The sequence below is a fragment of the Staurois parvus genome, unplaced genomic scaffold, assembly GCF_062004578.1.
Source record: "Staurois parvus isolate SC_StPar_1 unplaced genomic scaffold, SC_StPar_1.0 ptg000394l, whole genome shotgun sequence".
Taxonomy (NCBI): domain Eukaryota; kingdom Metazoa; phylum Chordata; class Amphibia; order Anura; family Ranidae; genus Staurois; species Staurois parvus.
In genome coordinates this window covers 8,663,861-8,685,813 of record NW_028318190.1, presented here as the reverse complement: position 1 = coordinate 8,685,813, position 21,953 = coordinate 8,663,861, and the positions used below count along the sequence as shown (strand labels likewise).

General features: G+C 40.4%; 1 protein-coding gene across 1 annotated transcript in view; it reads left to right on the top strand.

Annotated features, from left to right (window-relative positions):
- The first annotated feature begins 7,134 nt into the window (after nucleotides 1-7,134).
- The window catches only part of THEMIS2 (thymocyte selection associated family member 2), a 68,595-nt gene continuing 53,776 nt past the window's right edge, over nucleotides 7,135-21,953 (top strand). Inside the window, exon 1 of the mRNA XM_089686213.1 lies at nucleotides 7,135-7,278. Within this exon, the coding sequence (XP_089542339.1) occupies nucleotides 7,173-7,278 (106 nt within the window). The 5' untranslated portion in view covers nucleotides 7,135-7,172. The remainder of the gene's footprint in view (nucleotides 7,279-21,953) is intronic.

Sequence of the window (21,953 nt, the reverse complement as noted above, 5' to 3'; positions counted from 1 at the left end):
TATACCAATGGTATGTGTGAGCAATAAATCATTTAAGTGACAATTTTGTGTAAAAAATTAAAAACATTTTGTCTTTTTTCAAAAACTTGTAAAAAAATAAATTTTTCTATTGCTTCAATATGCCTCTCAACAAATAGTTTGGGGTGTCTACTTTCCAAAAAGGGGTCATTTTGGGGGGTGGGGGCATTTTATGCCCAGCATTAGAAGTTTATGCCACACATGATTCATTCTTCTAACCACCTGAAGATCAAGCCATTTCTGACACTTTTTGTTCACATGAAAATAAATCAGTATTTTTTGCTAGAAAATTAATTTAAACCCCCAAACATTATATATTTTTTAAAGCAAACACCCTAGTAAAGAAAATGGTGGGTGCTGCAATTTTTTATGTCACATAGTATTCACGCAGTGATTTTTCAAACGCAATTTAAAAAAAAACAAAACACTTTTTTTTACTTTTAATGCACTATAACACAATATATTGGCTAATTATTTGGTAGAATATAAAAGATGATGGTATACCAAGTAAATCGATACCAAACATGACATGCTTTAAAATTGCGCATGCCCAGTGCAATAGCGACAAACTGCATAAGTTTTTAAATTCCATAGGCAACGCCTTTACAAGCTACCATTTTAGATTTACAGAGGAGGTCTAGTGTTAGAATTACTGCCCTTGATCTGACGTTCACGGCGATACCTCACATGCATGGTGCAACTGCTGCTTGCATACCTGCACAGGGTCAATGCTCGCGCACACAGGTGTGCACACGCGGGTGAGGCGAGGGTGATTTTTTTTATCACCTTTAATGCTATCACAGGGAATGCAAATATCCCCTATAACTTCAATGGCATTGTCATATATTCTTTTTTGAGAAATCGGGGGTCTATCAGACTCTAGATCTCTCCTCTGCCCTTACATTATCTAATCCAACCAAGATCGGTGTGATCAGATGCTTTCCCAATTTACAAATGGCACTGTTTATATCCTGCGAAACTGAAGTGATGAAATGCTTGTAGCTTCCAAATTCTTAGACTATAGAGATGATTGGCACCATTCCGGTCTCAAATCAGCTCTATGGTTGGCTGGCAGAAATACCGGCTTCATTCTCAGGTTCCCCCGATGGCACAGGACTGCCCAAGAAGGCCGTGGAAAGCAGCGGGGGAGAGGGGGCATCATCTCCCACTGCTTGTAAAAGCAATCCTGCAGCTAATTAGCCACTAGGATTGCTTGTACATGAAAGCTGATCATGATACCAGAATGATGCCTGCAGCTGTAGGCATCATCCTGGTATAACCATTCAAAGTCCAGTGATGTGCCAGTACGTCGCTGGTCCTTGTTGGGTATATATGCTATGTTTTTGGTTTTTTTTGTATGCAGCCTGTGGACTGAATGAAAAAATGAGAAGAAATCTCTGCCAGAAAAAGTGTGTGGTATGCCCACCATTAGAATATACCACCTGCATCCACCCACTTTTAATGGTGGGCACACATTAGGTCACACTGTGCCACATGCGCCAGTTCCAAGATTGTACAAATCTTTAAATAGTGGCACACTTGAATAAAAATTGTCCACGTATAAGTGGTACCCCATATGGAAAAAGGATGACACCAAGTCTCAAACTATCTTGCCACTACTCCCCATGTAGTCTGGGCATCTGGGGGGCTCCACGTGACTATCTTTTCCCTCGTAAATCCAAAACTTATATGTATAGCCTGTTGCCCTCTCACAGGTCTTATACATCTTGACCCCATATCTGACACGATTGCTGGGGAGAAATTGTTTGAATGCAAGGCGGCCAGAAAAATGAATGAGGGACTCATCAATGCAGGTTTTTTGCTGGGGAGTATAGACATCTGCAAATTTTTGGTTAAGGTGATTTACGAGGGGCTGAATTTTGTGGAGCCGGTCCAATTCAGGGTCACCTTGAGGACGACAGAGTGTATTCTTGTTGAAATGCATAAAACACTTTATACTCTCATATCTACTGTGTGCCTGGCCATGACAGCAGAGAACACGGGCATGTGAAGAATCGGGTCTGTGGACCAATACAACCGCAATTCATTTTTTTAGTAATGCCCATGTTGAGAGTTAGGCCCAAAAAAATTTTTAATTTGAATGCGAATGGTCTGGCAAGGTTTGAATTTGAATTGGCAGCGATAAAATGTTGTGCATATAAATTGCTTTGATCCAAAATCAATGCTTACAGATCTTCCATGAAAAACATCTCGAAAAAATCAAGGGGAATAGTTAAATTTGCTGTTTCCACCTGAATTCCGGGTTGGGCAGTGGATGGGGGAAGTACGGCTGCTGCAGAATTTGTGGGCTGCCAATCAGGATTTGCAAGCACATCTGGAAATATACAAGGGGCTCTACGGGCCTGTGTGCGAATTCTTGGTGGTTGCGGGACAATACTTGTGCTTGCCATTGCACCAGCTTGTACTGCACTTTTGGGACTCGCCACATTACCAAGTGAGTTTGCTCAGCGCTTTGAAATATAACGGGAGACAATACATCAACAATACAGTTCAATACAAGAGGGTTAGGAGGGTGCTCCTTGGAGCTTACAATATAAGAGGTAGGTGAAAGATCCAGGATGTACTAGGTCGCTGGTGCTCGCCAGTTCACCAAAAGGTAGCGTGGCACTAGTACTGGCTTTCTGCTGCATATGAGAGTCATCAAAATTTACTGACAAGTGCTAGCAGAGATCAGGCCTGATTCTGCGAACACTGCAATTTTGTGTGCAATGTATCAAGTGACAGTGACCTACTGACACTGCACTTGCTGGAGGAGAAGGGGGGATAAGCGTAGGGGCTAAACGCAGGTGCTGGCAGGTGCCGGGGTTGATCCTGCTAACGTTGCATTTTTGGGGATGCTATACTAATGTGAATGCTAGTATATTGCTGATCTGATCAAAGATATTAATCTGTTCAGACACTATACTAGCAATGGAGGTTTATTGTGTATGAGCATGTTCCTGGCAATCAAGGGGTTAAATGTGATTACTGGTGTACTGAGGGGCAATCTGACGCTATCTGGGAGGGGCGTGAAACCCAAGGGAGTGCGAATCACGTATATATATATATATGTGATTTTGCGCACCCGTGCTGCCCTGTAGCAGTATTTGTGCTATAGGTTACATAAGCGGTTTGTGTTAAGACGCTGCATTACTTTAGCTGACAATTGTGCAGTTATGCAACGCTGCACCCAAATGAAATTGATTTCCTTTTTCCCCACGAATTGAGCTCTCTTTCGGTGCTTTTTTTTTTGCTTTTGCACTATAAAAAAAAGACCGACAATTTTGAGAAAAAAAACAACATGTTGGACATTTTGCTATAAAATATGTCCGTTAAAAATTTTTTTAATTAAAATCTCAGCATAAATTTAGGCCAAAATGTATTCTGCGACATGTCTTTGCTAAAAAAAATCCCAATACGTGTAAATTAATTGGTTTACGTGAAAGTTATAGCGCCTACAAATGGCGGTATAGATACTGGAATGTATTTTTTTTATTCTAATAATGGTGTCGATCAGCAACTTATGGCGTCGATCAGCAACTTATGGCGGGTTACCTGTGTGAGGGGAGTGTTTTACTAGGGGTTAGGGGGTGTGTACTTCACTGTTACACACTGATCCGGAAAGCTGAACTCAGCAATCCGGAACAGTGTGCTGAAAACTGACAGGTGTAAACACTGCAGCTGTCCTCCCTGTCAGTGATTGGCAGTAATCGTCAGGCTCCGGCTGGTAATCACTGTCCGGGACCCGATGATTGACACACGCAGCCGCGATCGGCGTCGCGGGTAGGACGGTCGCACGCCTCTCGCGCTCCCCCTGCCCGAAATGCAAAATCGTGTATATATACATGATTTTGCGCAGCGGTGCCGCCCTGCTGCAGTATATGTACTGTTGCTGGTCGGCAACAGGTTAAAAGCCTTTTTATGTCATTTGACCGACACAACACCAATCAGCGCTGTGCAGACACAGATTCAAACATCAGTAGAGTACTAGTTCCATCAGAACTTTCCTGAGGACAGGAAGGACCTGGGAAATGTTTTGCAGCCTCTGAACAACAACGATTAACCCTTTCATTGTCAGGTCCGTATGGCGTACGGACCTACAGCACTGCTTTCGGCTTGTTAGGTCCATACGCCATACAGACCTGCATTCTTCCTCTGCTATAAGCTCATGATCACTTCAGTGACCATGAACTTATAGAAGAATTGTTCAGCGGACACTGCTGAACAAATGGATAGCTCTGATTAGCGGCTAAAAAGCCGATGATTGATCAGAGCTATTAACCTAAAATGTGACAGCCCCCACCTTCTGCTGCAGCTTCTCTGCCCTGGGTCTCCGGTCCCTCCACCCACCTGTGCTAAGAGTTAAAATGCCCCACCCTCCCTCTAACTATCCCTAACACTGCCTTACCCTGCCTGCACTAATTACTCACCCCCCAACACTGATTTTCCCTCCTTGCAAACCGTGATCTCTCTGTGGCTGCCGCAGCTGTCGGCTTCCCTCCTCTGCCTCTGCCTCTCCAGCCGGCTTTCATTGCCCCGAAATGTAAAAAATATTAAATATATTATTTAGTTAAAAATAAATAAATTCAACTGTAAAAAAAAAAAAGTAAAGCTAGGTTCACACTAGTGCATGTTACATGGCAGCCCTTTTACTTGAATGGGCTGCTGTGCCATTGTGTTTCACGCAAAAAAAGGGTGCATGCACCTCCAAAATGCATCCTCAGGGAAACCGCATGGTCTTTTTGACCATGCAGTTTCCCTGCAGTTGCCACACTCATGAACATGCTGTGGGCTGAGATACATAGGAGTGCCATTCAGAATCAATAGCAGCCCCACGTGTCTTGCAAGAGCAGCTGTCTTCAGTCCCTTTCTCTGTTTCAAAAAAGAGACATCAGAGGTCTCTTTAGACCCCTAATGTCTCTCCAAACCCCACCCCCCATAAAAAAAATTTAAAAATAAAAATGTACCTCTACAAAAAAAAATTAAGTTGTAAAAAGAATAAAAAAAAAAAAAAACGTGTATAAATCTCCCCTGCTTCTGAAGCATGATGGCATCACTGACCTGTCCACTGCGTATTGCAACTTAAGGGGGGCGTTTGGCAGGCGGCAAAAATGCAGCTCAACCACGCATTTTGCATCCTACAACCACAAGTCTAAACAAGGCCAAATGCCTAGTTTACGCAGGGCATACTACAGCGAGGCTATCTTTAGCTGCACAGGGATGCACAGGTGTTCTGTGCATCCTCATGCAGGAAGTCCCATTGATGTCAATAGGGACACATCACTTGCACAAGAATGCACAGGTGTTCCATGCATTCCTGTGCAGACAGTTCCATCCATATCAATTGGGATGCAGTGGCTGCATCAAGACAGCCACTGCTCCCAACTTCCCAACTTGACATCTATGTGGGCGTATGTCCCTGAACTCACACTGTCTGCATTTGGCTATGTTCAATTTTCACCATTTTGCAAAAGAGTGCAATTTAAAATTGACAAATATTTGTTAATTATTAACTTAATACTGGTTAAGATTTTATATTTAGTAGGAATTTTGTAAAATTTGCGGTGTGTCTATCTGCTAATAATGATTTTAATGTATTTTTAGTGAAAATATTGTTTTGATAAAAATTTGTGGAAATATCGAGGTGCCTTAAAAATCAGTAGCACTTTATTTTTATTTTATTAGCCATGTGCCATGTAGGGGTCTTTTACAAACTCTGAAAGCTGTAAGGTAAAAATAGTAAAGCAATGGAAAAATTGCAAAAAGGATCTGGCTAGCTGGATTTAAAAGTGACGTACAGGGACTTGCAGCAAAATGGTGAAATAAGGTACTCAAATTATTTTTTAATATTGAATTAAATACAGTGACAGGATCTTTATACTTAAATATAAGGGATAATAGCAATTAAATATGTTATATTTAGTATCACTTCAAGAAGACTTTCCTAACAAGGAAGGAAAGACCTTTCTTAAGTAAACCAATGTGAAGATCTTTGAGGGTAAAATTGGACAAAGCGATGACCTTATTCTCATTTCCCATTTCTTTATTCTCCAGAATTATAGTCTACTTTTGTTTTCCCTGATTACTGGTTCTCCCCTTGGTTTTGCCTCACTCTTCTTGGTGACTTTGTTCTTTTCCTTTTCTTCCTCCAAGAGTTTGTTTTACCTCCTTCCTCAGTTCTCCCCCAAATCCCTCTCACTGCCAGGAATCTTTCAAAAAACTGCCTTACTTTAGCTGATTATCCAGATCACTCTCCCTTCTGTCTCACATAGACGGAAAGTACCCCCTCCTTCTAAACCTTCTTGATATACTAATATTCCTCGCTTAACTTTCCTCGCTTAAAAAAAACTTTCCTTTCCTCCAACCTTCCGAATCCCTTCTTAATTTTGATTGCTTGGTTTTCTCCACTTCTCATTTCAGTAGATCATTATATTTACCAAATTCTTCCCAATAATGGTCTAAGCCCGTAAGACTTTCCTCAATCAGCTGCTGAAGTACTACAAGTTGAAACTTCTTTTCTTCAACTATAAGTCCCACAATTTCATAGCCACTACTTTTTTCCATTTCTATAGGAATTTCTAGCAAAACAGTAGACTCTCTGCAGTTGCTAATACACTGTTCCTAGTTGCCAGAAATCCTTGAGGGTTAGGGACTGATGTGAATGCACAATATATATACATGTAAAGCGCTGCGTAAACTGATGGCGCTATATAAGTACCTGTAATAAATAATAATAAATAAATCATGTGATTTAGGCTGCCTTCCTTGAATGAGGATTTTTTTTATATTTATGACAAGAAAGTATATTTTTATTTTCTTATTCAAATAACAAATTTGATTTTGGAATTATGGCCATTATTTTACTAATCTAGTTTAATATATGAGTTTTAATTATAGATCAGATTTAAGCCTTGGAAAGATTAGATTTTTATTGTAACTATAGGAGTGTTTGCAGAAATTCATCATGCTATATATTGGACCATATATATTTGACGTGCAAGTTCCTCCTTTGCAGTTTCATTATGTTGAGTTGTTGATTTGGAACAGGAAATACTGACATTCTGAGGTTTGAGTCAGCTCAAATATAATTCCTCTTCAGTAAACAGCTCATGTGATTGCTCCTAAATTCTATCAAGATTGTCTGTCTATCCACAATGGAAGACCCGGAGAATATTATATCCTTGAATGATTTTATTATATCCTTGTCCATTTCCTCATTACCAAGGATTTTACAGATCGCCTCTGGGGTCTATCTGCAGAGTGAGTATATAACATAAATATAGAGGTTATGCAACATCTAAACAAAGAAAACATAGTTTATGAAGGCAGGAACTAGACCAGAACTAGTGACTCTTTTTTATTTTAGTTTTAATTGTCTGTTTACATTTCTTAGGGATGTCAAGTGATAGTATAGCACTTCTACATTTCTTTAGAATATCCAATCGTCCATACAACCATATTGAATTAATAACATTTCTAATAGAGACCCAAGAAATCCTTTTTGGTGTTGTGTGCATAATGGAACAGTAAATGGTACATTTGATATTGGTACAATATATTTCAACACAGAGCTTTCTATTGCAAGAACAAGTATAAATAAAAAAATATTAAACTAACCCCAACAAATGTAAATTGATCCATAATCCCTGACCCTAACAATCTTTTAACCTAAACAAATGGCAAACTAACTTAAGTTGGCCATACATTAGTTGAATTTCATTTGACTAGTGTATAGCCATCTTAAAGGATAAGTTCATCTTTTGGATCTTTTGCAGGCAAAAAAATATGCATTTATTATTTTTGTCCATAGGAACCTGGAAAGCATTGCACCAGTGATCAGTAGATCCCTGATGCCATGCAGGTCTCCTGCAGACCTGTCAAAATATCTGCTTGCCATATGGGATGTAGGAGCAAGCAGATATTCTGATAGGAAGCTTCAATGAACTACCACAGTGTTCCACAGTTCATTGGAAACTACAAGCCAACAGCCGCTAAGGCCGCACTGTTTTCAAATCTGACAGGTAGTAGGGGGAAACTTCTCAGGAGGAGGGGGGGGGGGGGGTTGGGGTGGCTGCAGTTATGTGAATATGTTCCAAAGGTGAACTTATCCTTTAAGTTTAGCAGTAGGTTAAGGATTAGAGATCAGGAATAATTGTTTTTGTTTTAAGAACATTTGTATGTTTTACCATTAGTGTGGTCAAACTGATGTATGTTTTTAACCAAAGTGATGAAAAAATTCAAGGAGCAGGATTCATTTTTCAATAGTTGTAATAGTAAAAGTGGTTTTAGCTTGGGATGTTAAAAGTAAACATTTTTTGAAGTATTTTTGAATGCCATTTTTCAAGTCATCAAATGCACTGATGAGAATTGTTATACAAATGTTTGTACTAATACTAATTTGTACTAATTTGCATAATCTATGGCTACACAGCCATTTGGCTGGAACATCCATACACTGGAATTGCTGCAGCTTCGGTATTGTTTCTTTGTCGGCTATGCAATTTTTCAACTAGTGCATTCGTTTACTTTTAATAATGTTTTAAGTTTCGGGCATACTACGCTATTAGTGCTTATTTCTTGCATGATTTTCTGGTGGAAACGCAGAGTTGGAGCGGAGTCAAGGGGACAACCATCTCTGTGCCATAAACCAGAGAGTCATGCGGGCTTAACCCCTAAAGCGCTGTTGACTTTTTTAATATAAAAGCCAAATACCTCTGCTAAGAGCTCTTGCATGTCTGTGTTTTTTTACCAGGATTATAGAGGTGTCATCTTCCTCCTTTTTTAATGCACTGAATGCGGTTTTTCCATTTCTGTTGATGGGTGGGTTTTACTTATTGAAGGAGTTTCCTTTGAGCACAGACTTTTTTGTGTCTGATGGACTTTAACATTAATTAGCACAGACTTTTGTATGAATTGATGGTTCTTTACACTATACAGAGTTGCACTTTTTTTGCTATGTATTATGTTGAGGGATTGTATCTATTCCTGTGTCAGCTGCTTTTTATTTATTATTTAATCTGAGCGCAAATATTTATTTTGGTTTCTGGATAATCTATGGCCTGCCTTAGAATTGTGCAGGGAGTAGCTGCACCAAATCCTTACATTTCTGCTGATGACTATACCAGCACTGAACCGAAACAACCAAAACCCTTGATCTATGTACCTAGTCACTACACAGTTTACTGAGAGTTATGTGCTTTACTAGATTAATATCGACTTTTTCAAAGAGTCAACAGTACACTATTTATCAGGTTTATGCTATATAGTCAGCTGGATTATGAAGTCCTCTAAATGAATTCCATAATAGCTAAAAAGTACAGTAAGTTATTTATTTCAGTTTTATCACCAAGCACACACTAGGGCAAGTGGTGGCCATACTAGATACAAAATCTTTTGAAAATCTATCATTTTGGCAGTTCATTCATTTTTCTTCCAGTTAATGGGCACCAATAGAAAATCAGTTTTGACTTTTTTGAGCAAAAAAATTGAGGAAAAGGTTGGAAAACTTCTGCCAAACATACTGTATAATAAATTGAAAGGTTAAAAGGTATTTCTTGCCCATTAAAAATCAAACTGTTTGTAGGGCACATGTGACAGAATGAATGCAAAACTGATTCATTTATGTCCATTGAATGATTTTTCATTCGGAATTCAATCATTACATGATGGTAATATCATTTGCTCTCACGACCGAGTTTGAATTATTTTTTAACTAGTGTATGTCCAGCATAAGCTCCTTGGGCTGTATAAATAAACTAATGACCCTATAAGATTGTTTGAATTGTCTAGAGACAAGTTGGTTATACACAGGAGACAGGAGCGAGATCAAGCAGTAAGCTGAGGTCATGATCAAGAGAGAATCAAAGAGATATCCAGGGACAAGCCAAGTCAGCAATGGGTAGCCAGGCAGCAGGAAAACCGGGAAATCCAGGAACAAGCTGAAGATATTCCAGCAATTATTAGTCATCATTTAACCCTGTGGCGCCAGTCCTGAGACTGTTCGTGTATGCCAGTGTATGGACTTGAGCCAGTGCAGACATGCATATGTTGATGCGCAAACGTGGGTGTCTATGCAGATTACTGGCAGGATTTTCTTGTCTGTGTGCTGGCGCATGTGAACTTCCTCTGGCATCCTGACACCTGGCTTTGGCAACATTCATCCTCCACTCCCATTGCCTAGTGGTGGCACTGCTCAGGAGGCATCTCCATTTGGCTCCATCTGCCAGCTCTATACAAAATGTTTATTTCCTCTGACTGGCTGTAGCACTGTGGCACTCTATTTTAGTATCTTACATCCAAGGCTCTGTGAAAGTTAAGCCTAGTCGTAACTTTCCTGTTACTGACCCCTTGCCTGAATAACTTCTGAATGCTCACAGCAACCAAAGAGCAAGAAGGACTGGGTCTGCAGATGTGGAGCTGATGCCAAACAAACTTGTCTGTTAAAATTGCATCTTTCTAGGGACAGAGATTTTCAAAGCCTTCAAGTCAGATCCCTTCTCAGACAAATAGTTCATAAGTCTCCTTCTGAGTTCTCCATCCACTTTATGTCCGTGGACTCTGGGAACAAAGTCAAGGATATGACCATTCCTGTGAATTCAGGGCATTGCAGTCAGTCCTCCTTAACCAATGAAGTTCCCTCATCGGTCCCTCATCATTTGATCACTTGACCTCCTTGGACACAGTATGGAAAGGTTTTGGATCTGAGCTTACTAGGACCCAAGCATGTATTAGGGCAATGAAGCAGGCCCTGGAATGGGAGGAAAAACCAAGGGTGCACCACTCTAGCGCATTATCCTACAGCATTTATTCTAAAACCACATAAAATATACTAGCAAACATCAGATAGGAAATAGCTTATCGAGCTACTCATTTGTAGCTATAAAGTCCATGCGACTCAGTGACCTTCAAAGACCAGGGGACCTTGGGATCTTGAATGTCTCACAAGTTTTGAAGGTTAAACCTTCTTCCTCAGAGGACATCAGCCATGATCCTGAGATCTCTCTGGGCTTGTGGTTCTTAGAATAAATGCTGTGAGATAATGCACTAGGCTGATGCACCCTCTGTTGTTTTTGCTTTGTAGTCGCTTCAGGGCTTCCCCAGTCTTGAGAAGGTAGTAAGGCTTAAAGTACTATCCATTTGACATAGAGATCATCTTAGCACCTTTACTGGGATATCACACTTATGCGCAGGAGGTGGTTTATTTTATTATGCATCCTGGAATGGGAGCAGTCTGAGGTCCCACCTACAAAGTCAAAAACCTGCTTTTCATTTTTTAAGAAGCAACCTTTCTTTTTCTGCTGATTGGTGAAATTAAAGATTTAATCCAGAAGGAGTGGCAGAAAGTGAAAAAGGTCATCCATGAGTGATCATCTACAGCAGTTATATCCTATTAAGGAGGATGCCTCATCTCTGGACAACTCCATGGTGGAGGATGCTGCAGTCATGCAGCTTGTGAGGAATGTTACTCTCCCAATAAAGTATTCGGTCTCCTTTGGTGATGTCCTTGAGAATTTGCATTGATTTATGCAAATATTATTTAGCAGGGGAGGTGCTGTAAGACCAGCATTCACATTGACTTCCATTGCAAGAGTAGCAAGTGTCTGGTACCAGAATCTCAAGGTCACCATCCCCCAAGATCTGTCAGAGGATCAAGTTATTCATTCTCTGGATAAGCGCAAGCTTCGAGGGTGAATTCAGTGACAGCAAAGAGAACTCTATGGTTCATACCTTGGTTGGCAGACCCATCCTCAAAGCAGAGTTGCTGCAGGCTCCTGTTTATTGGACAGATACTTTTTGGCCAGAAGTTGGATGCGACTATTTCAAGAGTCAGGTCTTCTTTCACAGGATAGGCATTTGAGGCACAAGCAATTCCGGTCTACTAGAGGGCCAAGTCCAAATTCAGGAATTCAAAGTCCTTTCACCAGAGCAGGACCTTCCAGAAAAGATGAAAAGGTACACAGGCCACCTCTTCTAAAAACGAGGAGACCGAAGTCCCTTTCAGCCCTTTCAGATTCCCAGATTCTTTTTGATGTGAGGACCACCCAGACAGGTGTGGTAGAGGCAAGATGAACATCTGGATAGCACAAGATCATAGGGTTCTGTCCCTGGTAGAATGTGGACACTTTTTGGTGTTAAGATGCGGAGCATTCCTTCACCCTATGATATTTTCTGTGATTACTTGGGCAATTTCCTAGCCCTCTATCTAGATGAGATTTTGATTTTTTTGTGACTACCTGGGCAATTTCCTTGTCACCCTGGAGCTTTCCTTCATCCCCTGAAGGCCATCTATTGGTGCACCGACATTTTGTAGCTGCATACAATAATTCCAGTTCTTCATTCAGAGAGATTTATAGGCTTTTACTCTCCTCTGCTTCTCACACGAAAGGAAGTCTATGGTTGGAGACAAGTGATCAACATAAAGAAATGTAATCATTTAATTTATGTGAAAAAATGCAAGATGGAGTCTCTGCATACAATTGTTTAAGCCAGCCAAGGGGACTGTGTCATGTACCTTGGTTGGAGGCCGAGCTGACAAAAGGATTTCCCTTATGGCTCTGGTCGGAACACCCCTGAATGTGGTTACAGAGGCACAGGGCTCAAGGTGATGGCAGCTGGGTAGCAGGTGGAGACACCAAGAGAGGATTGTGGTTGGCAGACCACAGAGTGGCATCTAAGAAAAGAACATGTGAAATATGGTGTGAAAACGCAAGTAAAAGTATACTCAGAAGCAGAGGCAAGCCAAGGTCATACACGGATAGACAGAAGGAGGTTTAGTCAAGCAGATGTGGTCATATTTCTTTTTTAATAAAGTTTGATTATGCATCATAACCCTCCCTGTTCAGCTCTTCATTTTTAATAGGTATCCTGCCATGTTGACATCAGGAAAACAAAAAATCGTGTTAAACACTTTTTTACAGAGAATATAGTAGGTATATTGGTTCCTATCTACATTGGCCCTAGTATGTGTATGCTTGTATGTGTGCTTGTGAGATTGGGAGTTTAGGTTGTCAGCTACTTGAAGACAGGATCTGTTGAGAATGTACATTATGTAAAGCACTGCATAAACCAGTAAAGCTTACTTCTGTTTTTTTGTATATTACTTAAAACTTTTCTCAGGGTAGAAGTTAAAAATACTATCAGTGATGAACTACCCTATACAAGTTTTGCTATCTGTTTTTTTTGTTTTGTGTTTTTTTTTAAGCTCTATAAAGGACTTTCCAAAGCTGTTTATTATCTGTTATTTTCAGGTCTGGGGTATAGATCGCAGACCGAAGGTTCCTGACAAGCTAGACAGGGGTTTCAGCTCAGATTTTCCACTGAAAAAGAAAGGGAGGTGGGACAGCCCTTATAGTGTAGTAGATTAATTACAAAATAAGAATGCAGTGCTTCCCCAATAAAAGAAAAAGGTCAAAATGGACTTACAGCTGTTGAGGCTGCAGTCACCCAGCTAAAAGGGAACACGTGTCCTTCCTAGTGGATGCGGGTGGAGAAAACTTGTCTCCACATAGGGTCAGTGTGGTCACTGTCTATGCCTCGGGCATTCCCATCCTGGGTGCTCTTTGGGGGTTCTCAGGTGGGTGAACAAATTGTTAGAAAGAGTCAACAGAAAAAGGGCCCTTAGGTAATTCGATTGGCAGAGATGCCCCATGTGGTTGTTCAAAGGATAGGCATGAATCGCCTGCTTTTAGTAAAATATCCACTTACTTTTATATACAAAAAATAGTGAAGCGCTTGATAAATAAACATATATAAATATATATATTAAAGTGCCATCAGTGAATATAGGTGATAGGTATTAATAATTCCTTGTTAAACGCTGGAACATTAAACCCAATAATATATTTAAAATAATAAAAAACCAAACTGAATTCATAATATATGTAAAAACGGTGATAATAACTAAACGAATAATCACACCAGTGTCAAATAATCTTATATCTCCAAGGGGTTCCTTATTCTCCTTCACTATTTAAATTGAAAGTGCTCATCAATAATTAAAGTGAACGTGTGTATACAAAAAAGCTTAATTTAAGTGCATATACAGAACATATATATATGTATAAATCATATATCATATATATATAAATAAAGTCCATGCAAGTGTAGCTTGTGATAGAACAGTGGTCTTCACTTCTAGTGCTCAAACACAAAATCCTCAAATGGCAGCAGTGCCTGCTCACCTCCCCGCACTGACCCTCAAGGGGCCAAAAGGCTAATGATCTCCTCTATGGCCAAACTTTTTTTCCTCCTCCTCTCGGTAGCTCAGCAGGTGATCACAGGGTCTCCACTTCTCCTCCACTCATATGTTATATAGGACACAAAACAGAGCTTCCCATAGTATAATATTGTTTAATGTAAGCCACTTCTATTACATATTGGTTGTACTCACATTTGATTTCCTGGTTTTGAACCCACATTTGAACCCTGATGAAGTCACGATGCACGTGACGCAACGCGTCGGTACGCCATATCCGGTTTGGAACTACGTCACTTCCGGTCACGTGGGACGCATGTCCGAACGGAGCGGCCATATTGGTTTCCCCCTGTGTTCATGAGATACACCTATGGCATGAGGTGGAAGGCTTTTGTAACCAGGAAATCAAATGTGAGTACAACCAATATGTAATAGAAGTGGCTTACATTAAACAATATTATACTATGGGAAGCTCTGTTTTGTGTCCTATATAACATATGAGTGGAGGAGAAGTGGAGACCCTGTGATCACCTGCTGAGCTACCGAGAGGAGGAGGAAAAAAAGTTTGGCCATAGAGGAGATCAGTAGCCTTTTGGCCCCTTGAGGGTCAGTGCGGGGAGGTGAGCAGGCACTGCTGCCATTTGAGGATTTTGTGTTTGAGCACTAGAAGTGAAGACCACTGTTCTATCACAAGCTACACTTGCATGGACTTTATTTATATATATATGATATATGATTTATACATATATATATGTTCTGTATATGCACTTAAATTAAGCTTTTTTGTATACACACGTTCACTTTAATTATTGATGAGCACTTTCAATTTAAATAGTGAAGGAGAATAAGGAACCCCTTGGAGATATAAGATTATTTGACACTGGTGTGATTATTCGTTTAGTTATTATCACCGTTTTTATATATATTATGAATTCAGTTTGGTTTTTTATTATTTTAAATATATTATTGGGTTTAATGTTCCAGCGTTTAACAAGGAATTATTAATACCTATCACCTATATTCACTGATGGCACTTTAATATATATATTTATATATGTTTATTTATCAAGCGCTTCACTATTTTTTGTATATATTTGGTTACTTTAAGGTTAAGGTAGAGTGACAGCAGCTGTTGAGATAGGGACCTTGCCTGTATTGAGCGCAGGAGGATACTTGTAATATTGTTATCCACTTACTTTATTTCACCAAATAAAACACGTTTGTTGGCCTTAAATTGCCACTCCTCAGTTCAAGGTGATACAATTGGTGTCTAGTAACATCTGATAGTGAGATCCACTTGGGAAATATTCCTTACTAGCCACTAGGTGGAGTGTAGAGATTGTGGCAGTGATGTCATCTAGATGGATCACATGAGCTACAAGCCACAAACTCTAAATTCCACCTAGTGGCTAGTAAAGGATATTTCCCAAGTGGATCTCACTACCAGCTGATACTAGACTCCAATTTTATCACCTTGCACTGAGGAAGTAGCAATTTAAAGCAACAAAACGCGTCTTATTTGGTGGGTATAATAGGGTTAATTAGGTCTGGTTAGGGTAAACTAAAGGTTAATAAGTGGTTAAATATATACAACTTTTATATAAAAACTCTTTTTTTTACTTGTAAGGTTATTTAACCACATGCCCTCCAGATGATTAACTCCTCTTCCTGACCAGGCCATTTTTTTGCGATACAGTGCTGTGTTACTTTAATTGACAATTGTGCGGCCATGCAATGCTGTACATAAATTAAATTTATGTACTTTTTTCTCACAAATAGAGATTTATTTCGGTGGTATTTGATCACCTAACAATAAAAGACTGACAATTTTGAAAAAAAAACCTATGTTTTTTTTTACTTTTTCTATAAAACATATCCAATAAAAAAAAGGTTAAAAATCAAAATTCATCATAAATTTCGGTCAAAATGTAGTCTGCTACATGCCTTTGCTAAAAAAAAATCCCAATACATGTAAATTAATTGGTTTACGTGAAAGTTATAGCATTTACAAATCGCAGTATATATACTGGAATTTTAATTTTTTTTTATACTAGTAATGGCAGTGATCAGTGACTTATAGCGGAGCTGTGGGACTGCGGTGGGCATTCTGACACTGGGTGGGAACTGACTAACTGCCACAGACATCCCTAGTGGCACTAATACAGTGATTAGTGTTAATAAAAAGCACTAACACTGTACTAATGACACTGGGCAGGAAGGGGTTAACATCTGGGGTGATAGAAGGGTTAACTGTGTGCTGTGTGTGTTTTACATTACGTGCTGTGTGTGTTTTACTAGAGAGACATGCTGCTTTGTATTTCTCTGCTGTGCAGAGAAATACAAAGCAGCATGTCCTTGCTGGCAGGAGAGAGACCTGTGTTGTTTACACACAGGTTTCTCTCCTTTCAGCTTTCCTCAATGATCACCGGGTGTCGGCGGGGAATCTCTGGCCCGGACCCAGTGATTGACATCCCTAGCTGCCAATGGTATATACGTGATTTTGCGCAGCCCTGCCACCCTGTAGCAGTATTTCGGTTAACGGTTAAACGGTTAAACCGATGCCAAAATGCAAATTGAAGCTCATCCCAGCAGATGAATTAAACAGTATACATACAAAAGTAACAAGAATGATGTATCTTTAAGGGATGGGTCACACTCAGAATCACACAGGAATGCTCTGTGCATTCCTGCACAATTTACATGCAGCTCTGTGTGCTGCAATATCAAGCCATTCAGTTTGAATGGGCTGAAATCACACTGCACCGCACCAAAAGTACATTTGGAAACACGCTGCAACTGGATCATACTTCTGTACCATTAGATCCAATGCAGGCAAATGCACTGTGGTAACTTAAAGTGTTACTAAACCCACAACAGTAAAATCAGTCTGTATATACAGTAAAGCACGCTTGTTATACTCACTGTGGAACCTAAGGGGTTAATCTTCTGCATTGTGTAAAAAGGCTGTTTGATCCTGACTTCTTTGATCCTCCCCCTCTTTCAGCGCCCCCCTCCTGATAAGACATATCCTGTGAAGTCACTCTGCACATGCTCAGTTTGGTGTGTATTGCTAGAGAGGTTTTTTTGTGTTTTTTCCTTAGGAGAAAGCATGTGATCAGCACTGTCCAGACAGAGGTCAGAGGTTCAGCATCCTGCTAGAGCAAAATTAAAACTCCTCGTACAAGCTTTAACCAGGGCTCGGATGGACACTGGTAGACTGCTCTAACTGCTGATGAGAAAAGGTGTTTAGCAGGGAATGAATGAAGGGTCATGAGTTTACTAACACTTTAATATTGACACCCGATGCAGATTGCAATTGCAGTGCATTATGAATGCGCATGGAAAGCGGGTTTCCCGCACCACATTCTGGTGTGAACTGGCCCTCTATCTTCTGTCTTGTGCAGTGTTTATAAACACTGCGCCATACCATCTATTTTTTTACTGCAGCATCTTCTACATGGACTTTTCTCCTTGAAATAGGCTAATATGAGCATGAACCTCTGCCACCTAACATACTGTGAGTAGGCATGTGCTGTTTGATTGAGAAAGATTTGTTTGAGTGACTTGATTTGGGACTAGTTTGGGCATGCACCTTTGCCACCAAAGGAACTGTGAGGGGCATCTGCTTTATGACTGAGAGACACTTGTGTACACTACTTGTAACACCTGGATTAAGTGATTTCTTTAAAGACCCAGTGGATGTAGCGACAATGCCATGTGAGACTGACTGTTAGCTGCATTATTCAGGAGTGAACTTCCATATTAAAAAAAGTTTGCGCATGTATTTGCACTGCCCTGTGATGAAAACTACATTACTGTGACATTTGGGTGATGGACCGCAGTATCATCTAGGAATTAATCCTGTGAACTCTGGGACAAGGTGGATGCCTTACTGGCCCAGCTCTTGGTCTATGTGTTACACTTGTTTTTCTGGGTAACACATTGCATATACTGGCTGACTGTTTGAAATGTTGAATCCCAGCCCTGACATGCAATGTTGCTGCACTTATGTATACTACCCTGTGATGAATACTACATTGTGACATTTGGCTGATCACCCAAGAATTGTATATGGATTGATGCTATGAACTCTGGAACAAGGGGCAGCTTTATTGGTCCAACTATTGGTTCTGTAAGTCACAACACTTTTGCTTAAATGCTGGATGAATTTGAACTGTTGAATCTCAGCCTTGGCATATAATATTGTTCCACTTATACAACATATTTGAAGACCATAATTAACCATTATTAGGTAGATGAAATATACAATTTCATGCTCAGGTGAACTGTATTCATGCCTTTCGACATGTTGGATGGTATTCATTGTCTGGGGTAAACTATAAAAGCTGAATTGAGCTGGATTGTTGGATGTGAGACGTTGTCATAACTAATCACTGAATTATTTGATATGATGATTCATTGACTGAGAAACTTACAGTGATCGTTGGATTAGTCCTATTTTTATACAAAGTCTTTGGTGCACTTTACACACACACACAGGTCATACTGTGTATCATGACGTCAACATGTTTTGCCCAATAACAGGCTTCCTGCCTTTATAAGGAAGCCCTGCACTACTCTTAGGTGCTGGTTGATCTCTGGCTTCCCAGTACCTTGTTCCTGTTCCTGTGCTATTGTGATCTGTGATTTCCTGATACCGACTCGGCTTGCTCTTGGACCTGTCTTCTCTGCTTAACCCCTGATCTGACCTCGGCTTGGCTAATGGATATTCCCTCTTGCTCCTCTGTGTATGACCTCGGCTATCCCATCTGACTACTTCTGCTCTGATTTCCACCTGGTACCTGACCTCGGCTTTGAACTGGCTATCCTGTGATCCTCTGTTTCCCAGAAGGCTTGCATACCTCGCACAGGCACCACCTGTCTGCAGATACCATTTCAGCTGTGCTCCTGGGTGGACCGCCAGCAAGCACTCCTACAGGCGACCTGTGCCACTTTGGGCCTGACTCCTGCTGTCCCACTCTCAGGGGAGTCTGGAACTTAGCCTCAAGGGAAGCCCTCTCTCCATTGGCCTCTAAGGGCTCGTTCACACAAGCGTTTTACCAACACTTGCCAAACGCCCCTATAGCGTTTGGCAAGCGCTGGTCAGGCGTTTGCGGAGCGTTTTTTAACGCTCGACAAACGCTCCACAAATGCCGCATGTGCGGTTTAGCGGCAGTTGCTAGGCGTTTGCCGAGCGTTAAAAACGCCCCACAAACGCCTATAATGCAGTTTGAATGGTGTTACTGCTCCGCAAACGCCCTACAACCGCGTTGCAACCGCACCGCAAACGCCGGTCGGGCGTTTGTGGAGCGGCACCATAGACTAGAATAGGAGGCTTCAACGCCTCCTGACTCCACCAGAGGCATCCGTTTTGCCGCGACGTGACGCAAACGCTCCCGTTAGAACAGCACCATGTGCTGTAATGTGCAGAATTGGCAGAGGCTTTGGGAAGCGGTAAAAACGCTTCCCAAACGCCTCTCTGCCACCTGCACACAATGCTAGTGTGAACGTAGCCTAACACCAGGTACGTGATAGGAGCAGTGACTCTGTGCAGCTGCTGCATATTATTTGACATGAATGGAACTGCCTGCATGGGGATGCATGCAAAACCTGTGCATCCCACGCCTGTGTGGACAAACGCGGCCCTCACATGGGTGTATGATTAAGTATTTCTCTGTGAACAAGGCCTAACAATGACGTACATACATACACACGCATGTACATAAATATATGTATCCACATGCGCACATACATACATACACACATACAGGGGTTAAACAACAAAAATGGAAACACTACATGATTTGCAAGTGTGAAAGTGACAACATGTTTTGTAATGTTGTAAGCAGAAGTGATGTAACATTCTTTTGTGTAATGAGACTCCTCGCTAACAAGTGGGAAGCCTCACTTTTGTCATTCACTGCATGCGCTGCTAGTGGTTGCAATATGGTTTAACTGGATGGACTTTTGTCTTTTTTCAGCCAGACTAACTATGTAATATGGAGTCATGCCAGAAATACAGAATGTATTTTGGGGTGTAATTCCATATATACACATGGCATGTGTGAGCAATATATAATTTAAGTGACAACTTTGTGTAAAAAAATTAAAATTTTGTTGTCATTTTCCAAAAACTTGTGGAAAAAAAAAATCTCCCAGTGACTCAACATGCATTTCAGCAGATAACTTAGGGTGTCTACTTTCTGAAAAGGGGTCATTTGGGAGTGTTTGTACTATCCTGGTATTTTAGCACCTCAAGAAATGTGATAAGCAGTCAGAAAGTAAAAGCTGTGTAAATTTCAGTATCTATACCATAGTTTGTAACTTTCACACAAGCCAATTAATATGCAGTTATTGGGATTTTTCTTAACAAATACATATAGCAAAATACATTTTAGCATAAATTTATGTTGAAATTTGAGTTTATGGGATATTTTTTATAACAGTAATGAGAAAACATCGGGCTTTTTTCATAGTGCAAAACAAAAACCACAGAGGTGATCAAATACCACCAAAAGAAAGCTCTATTTGTGTAAAAAAAGGACATAAATTTCATTTATGTATAGTATTGCATGACCGCACAATTGTCAGTTAAACTAGCGCTGCGCTGTATAGCAAAAAATGGCATAAATTGCAGTATTTATACCATAGTTTGTAAATGCTATAACTTTCACACAAAGCAATTAATATACACTTATTGGGAATTCTTTACCAAAGACATGTAGAAGAATACATTTTGACTTAAAGTTATGACTAAATTTGAGTTTACTATATATTTTCTATAACCGAAATTTTAAAAAATTAGTTTTTTTTTTTTTACATTTTTGGTCTTTTTTTGTTTATAGTGCAAAAAATAAAAAACCCAGAGGTGATCAAATACCACCAAAAGAAAGCTATATTTGTGTGAAAAAAAGGACATAAATTTTGTATGGGTATAGCGTTGTATGACCACGCAATTACCAGCTAAAATAGCGCAGCGCCATAACGCAACAAATGGCCTGGTCAGGAAGAGGGTAAATCCACTGGAGGGCAATTGGTTAACCACTTGCCTAACGGGCACTTTTACCCCCTTCCTGCCCAGACAAATTTTCAGATTTCAGCATTCTCACACTTTGAATGACAATTGCGCGGCCATGAAACACTGTACCCAAACTAAATTTTTATCATTTTTTGAGACAAATAGTTTTGTTTTGGTGGTATTTGATCACCACTGGGGTTTTTGTTTTTTGCTAAACTAAAAATTTTTGCAAAAAAACTGTTTTTCTTAGTCTCTGTTATAAAGTTTTGTAAATAAGTAATTTTCGCCTTCACAGATTGGCACTGATAGGCTGCACTGATGAGAAGTCACTAATAGGTGGCACTGATGGACACTGTTAGGCTGCACTGATGAGCACTGTTAGGTGGCACTAATTGGCACTGTTAGGCGGCACTGATTAACTGATGAGCACTGATTGCCAGCACTGATGGCCAGCACAGATGGGCACTATTGGCCACACTGATGGGGCTATACTGATCACCAGGACACTGATGATCAGTGCCGTGATGATCAGTGTAGATGTCCCCCTGCGAAAGGACACAGTGATCACAGATCACGTGCAGGGGGCGCGGTTCTGGGAGGACGTCCATGGATGCCCTACCAGAACTAACCGAGTGCGCTGTAGCCGTTTTTCGGCTATAGCGTGGTCAGGAACAGGTTAAAGACATGGCGGCTGGCACTCCTTAACAACCAGCTATTATCAAT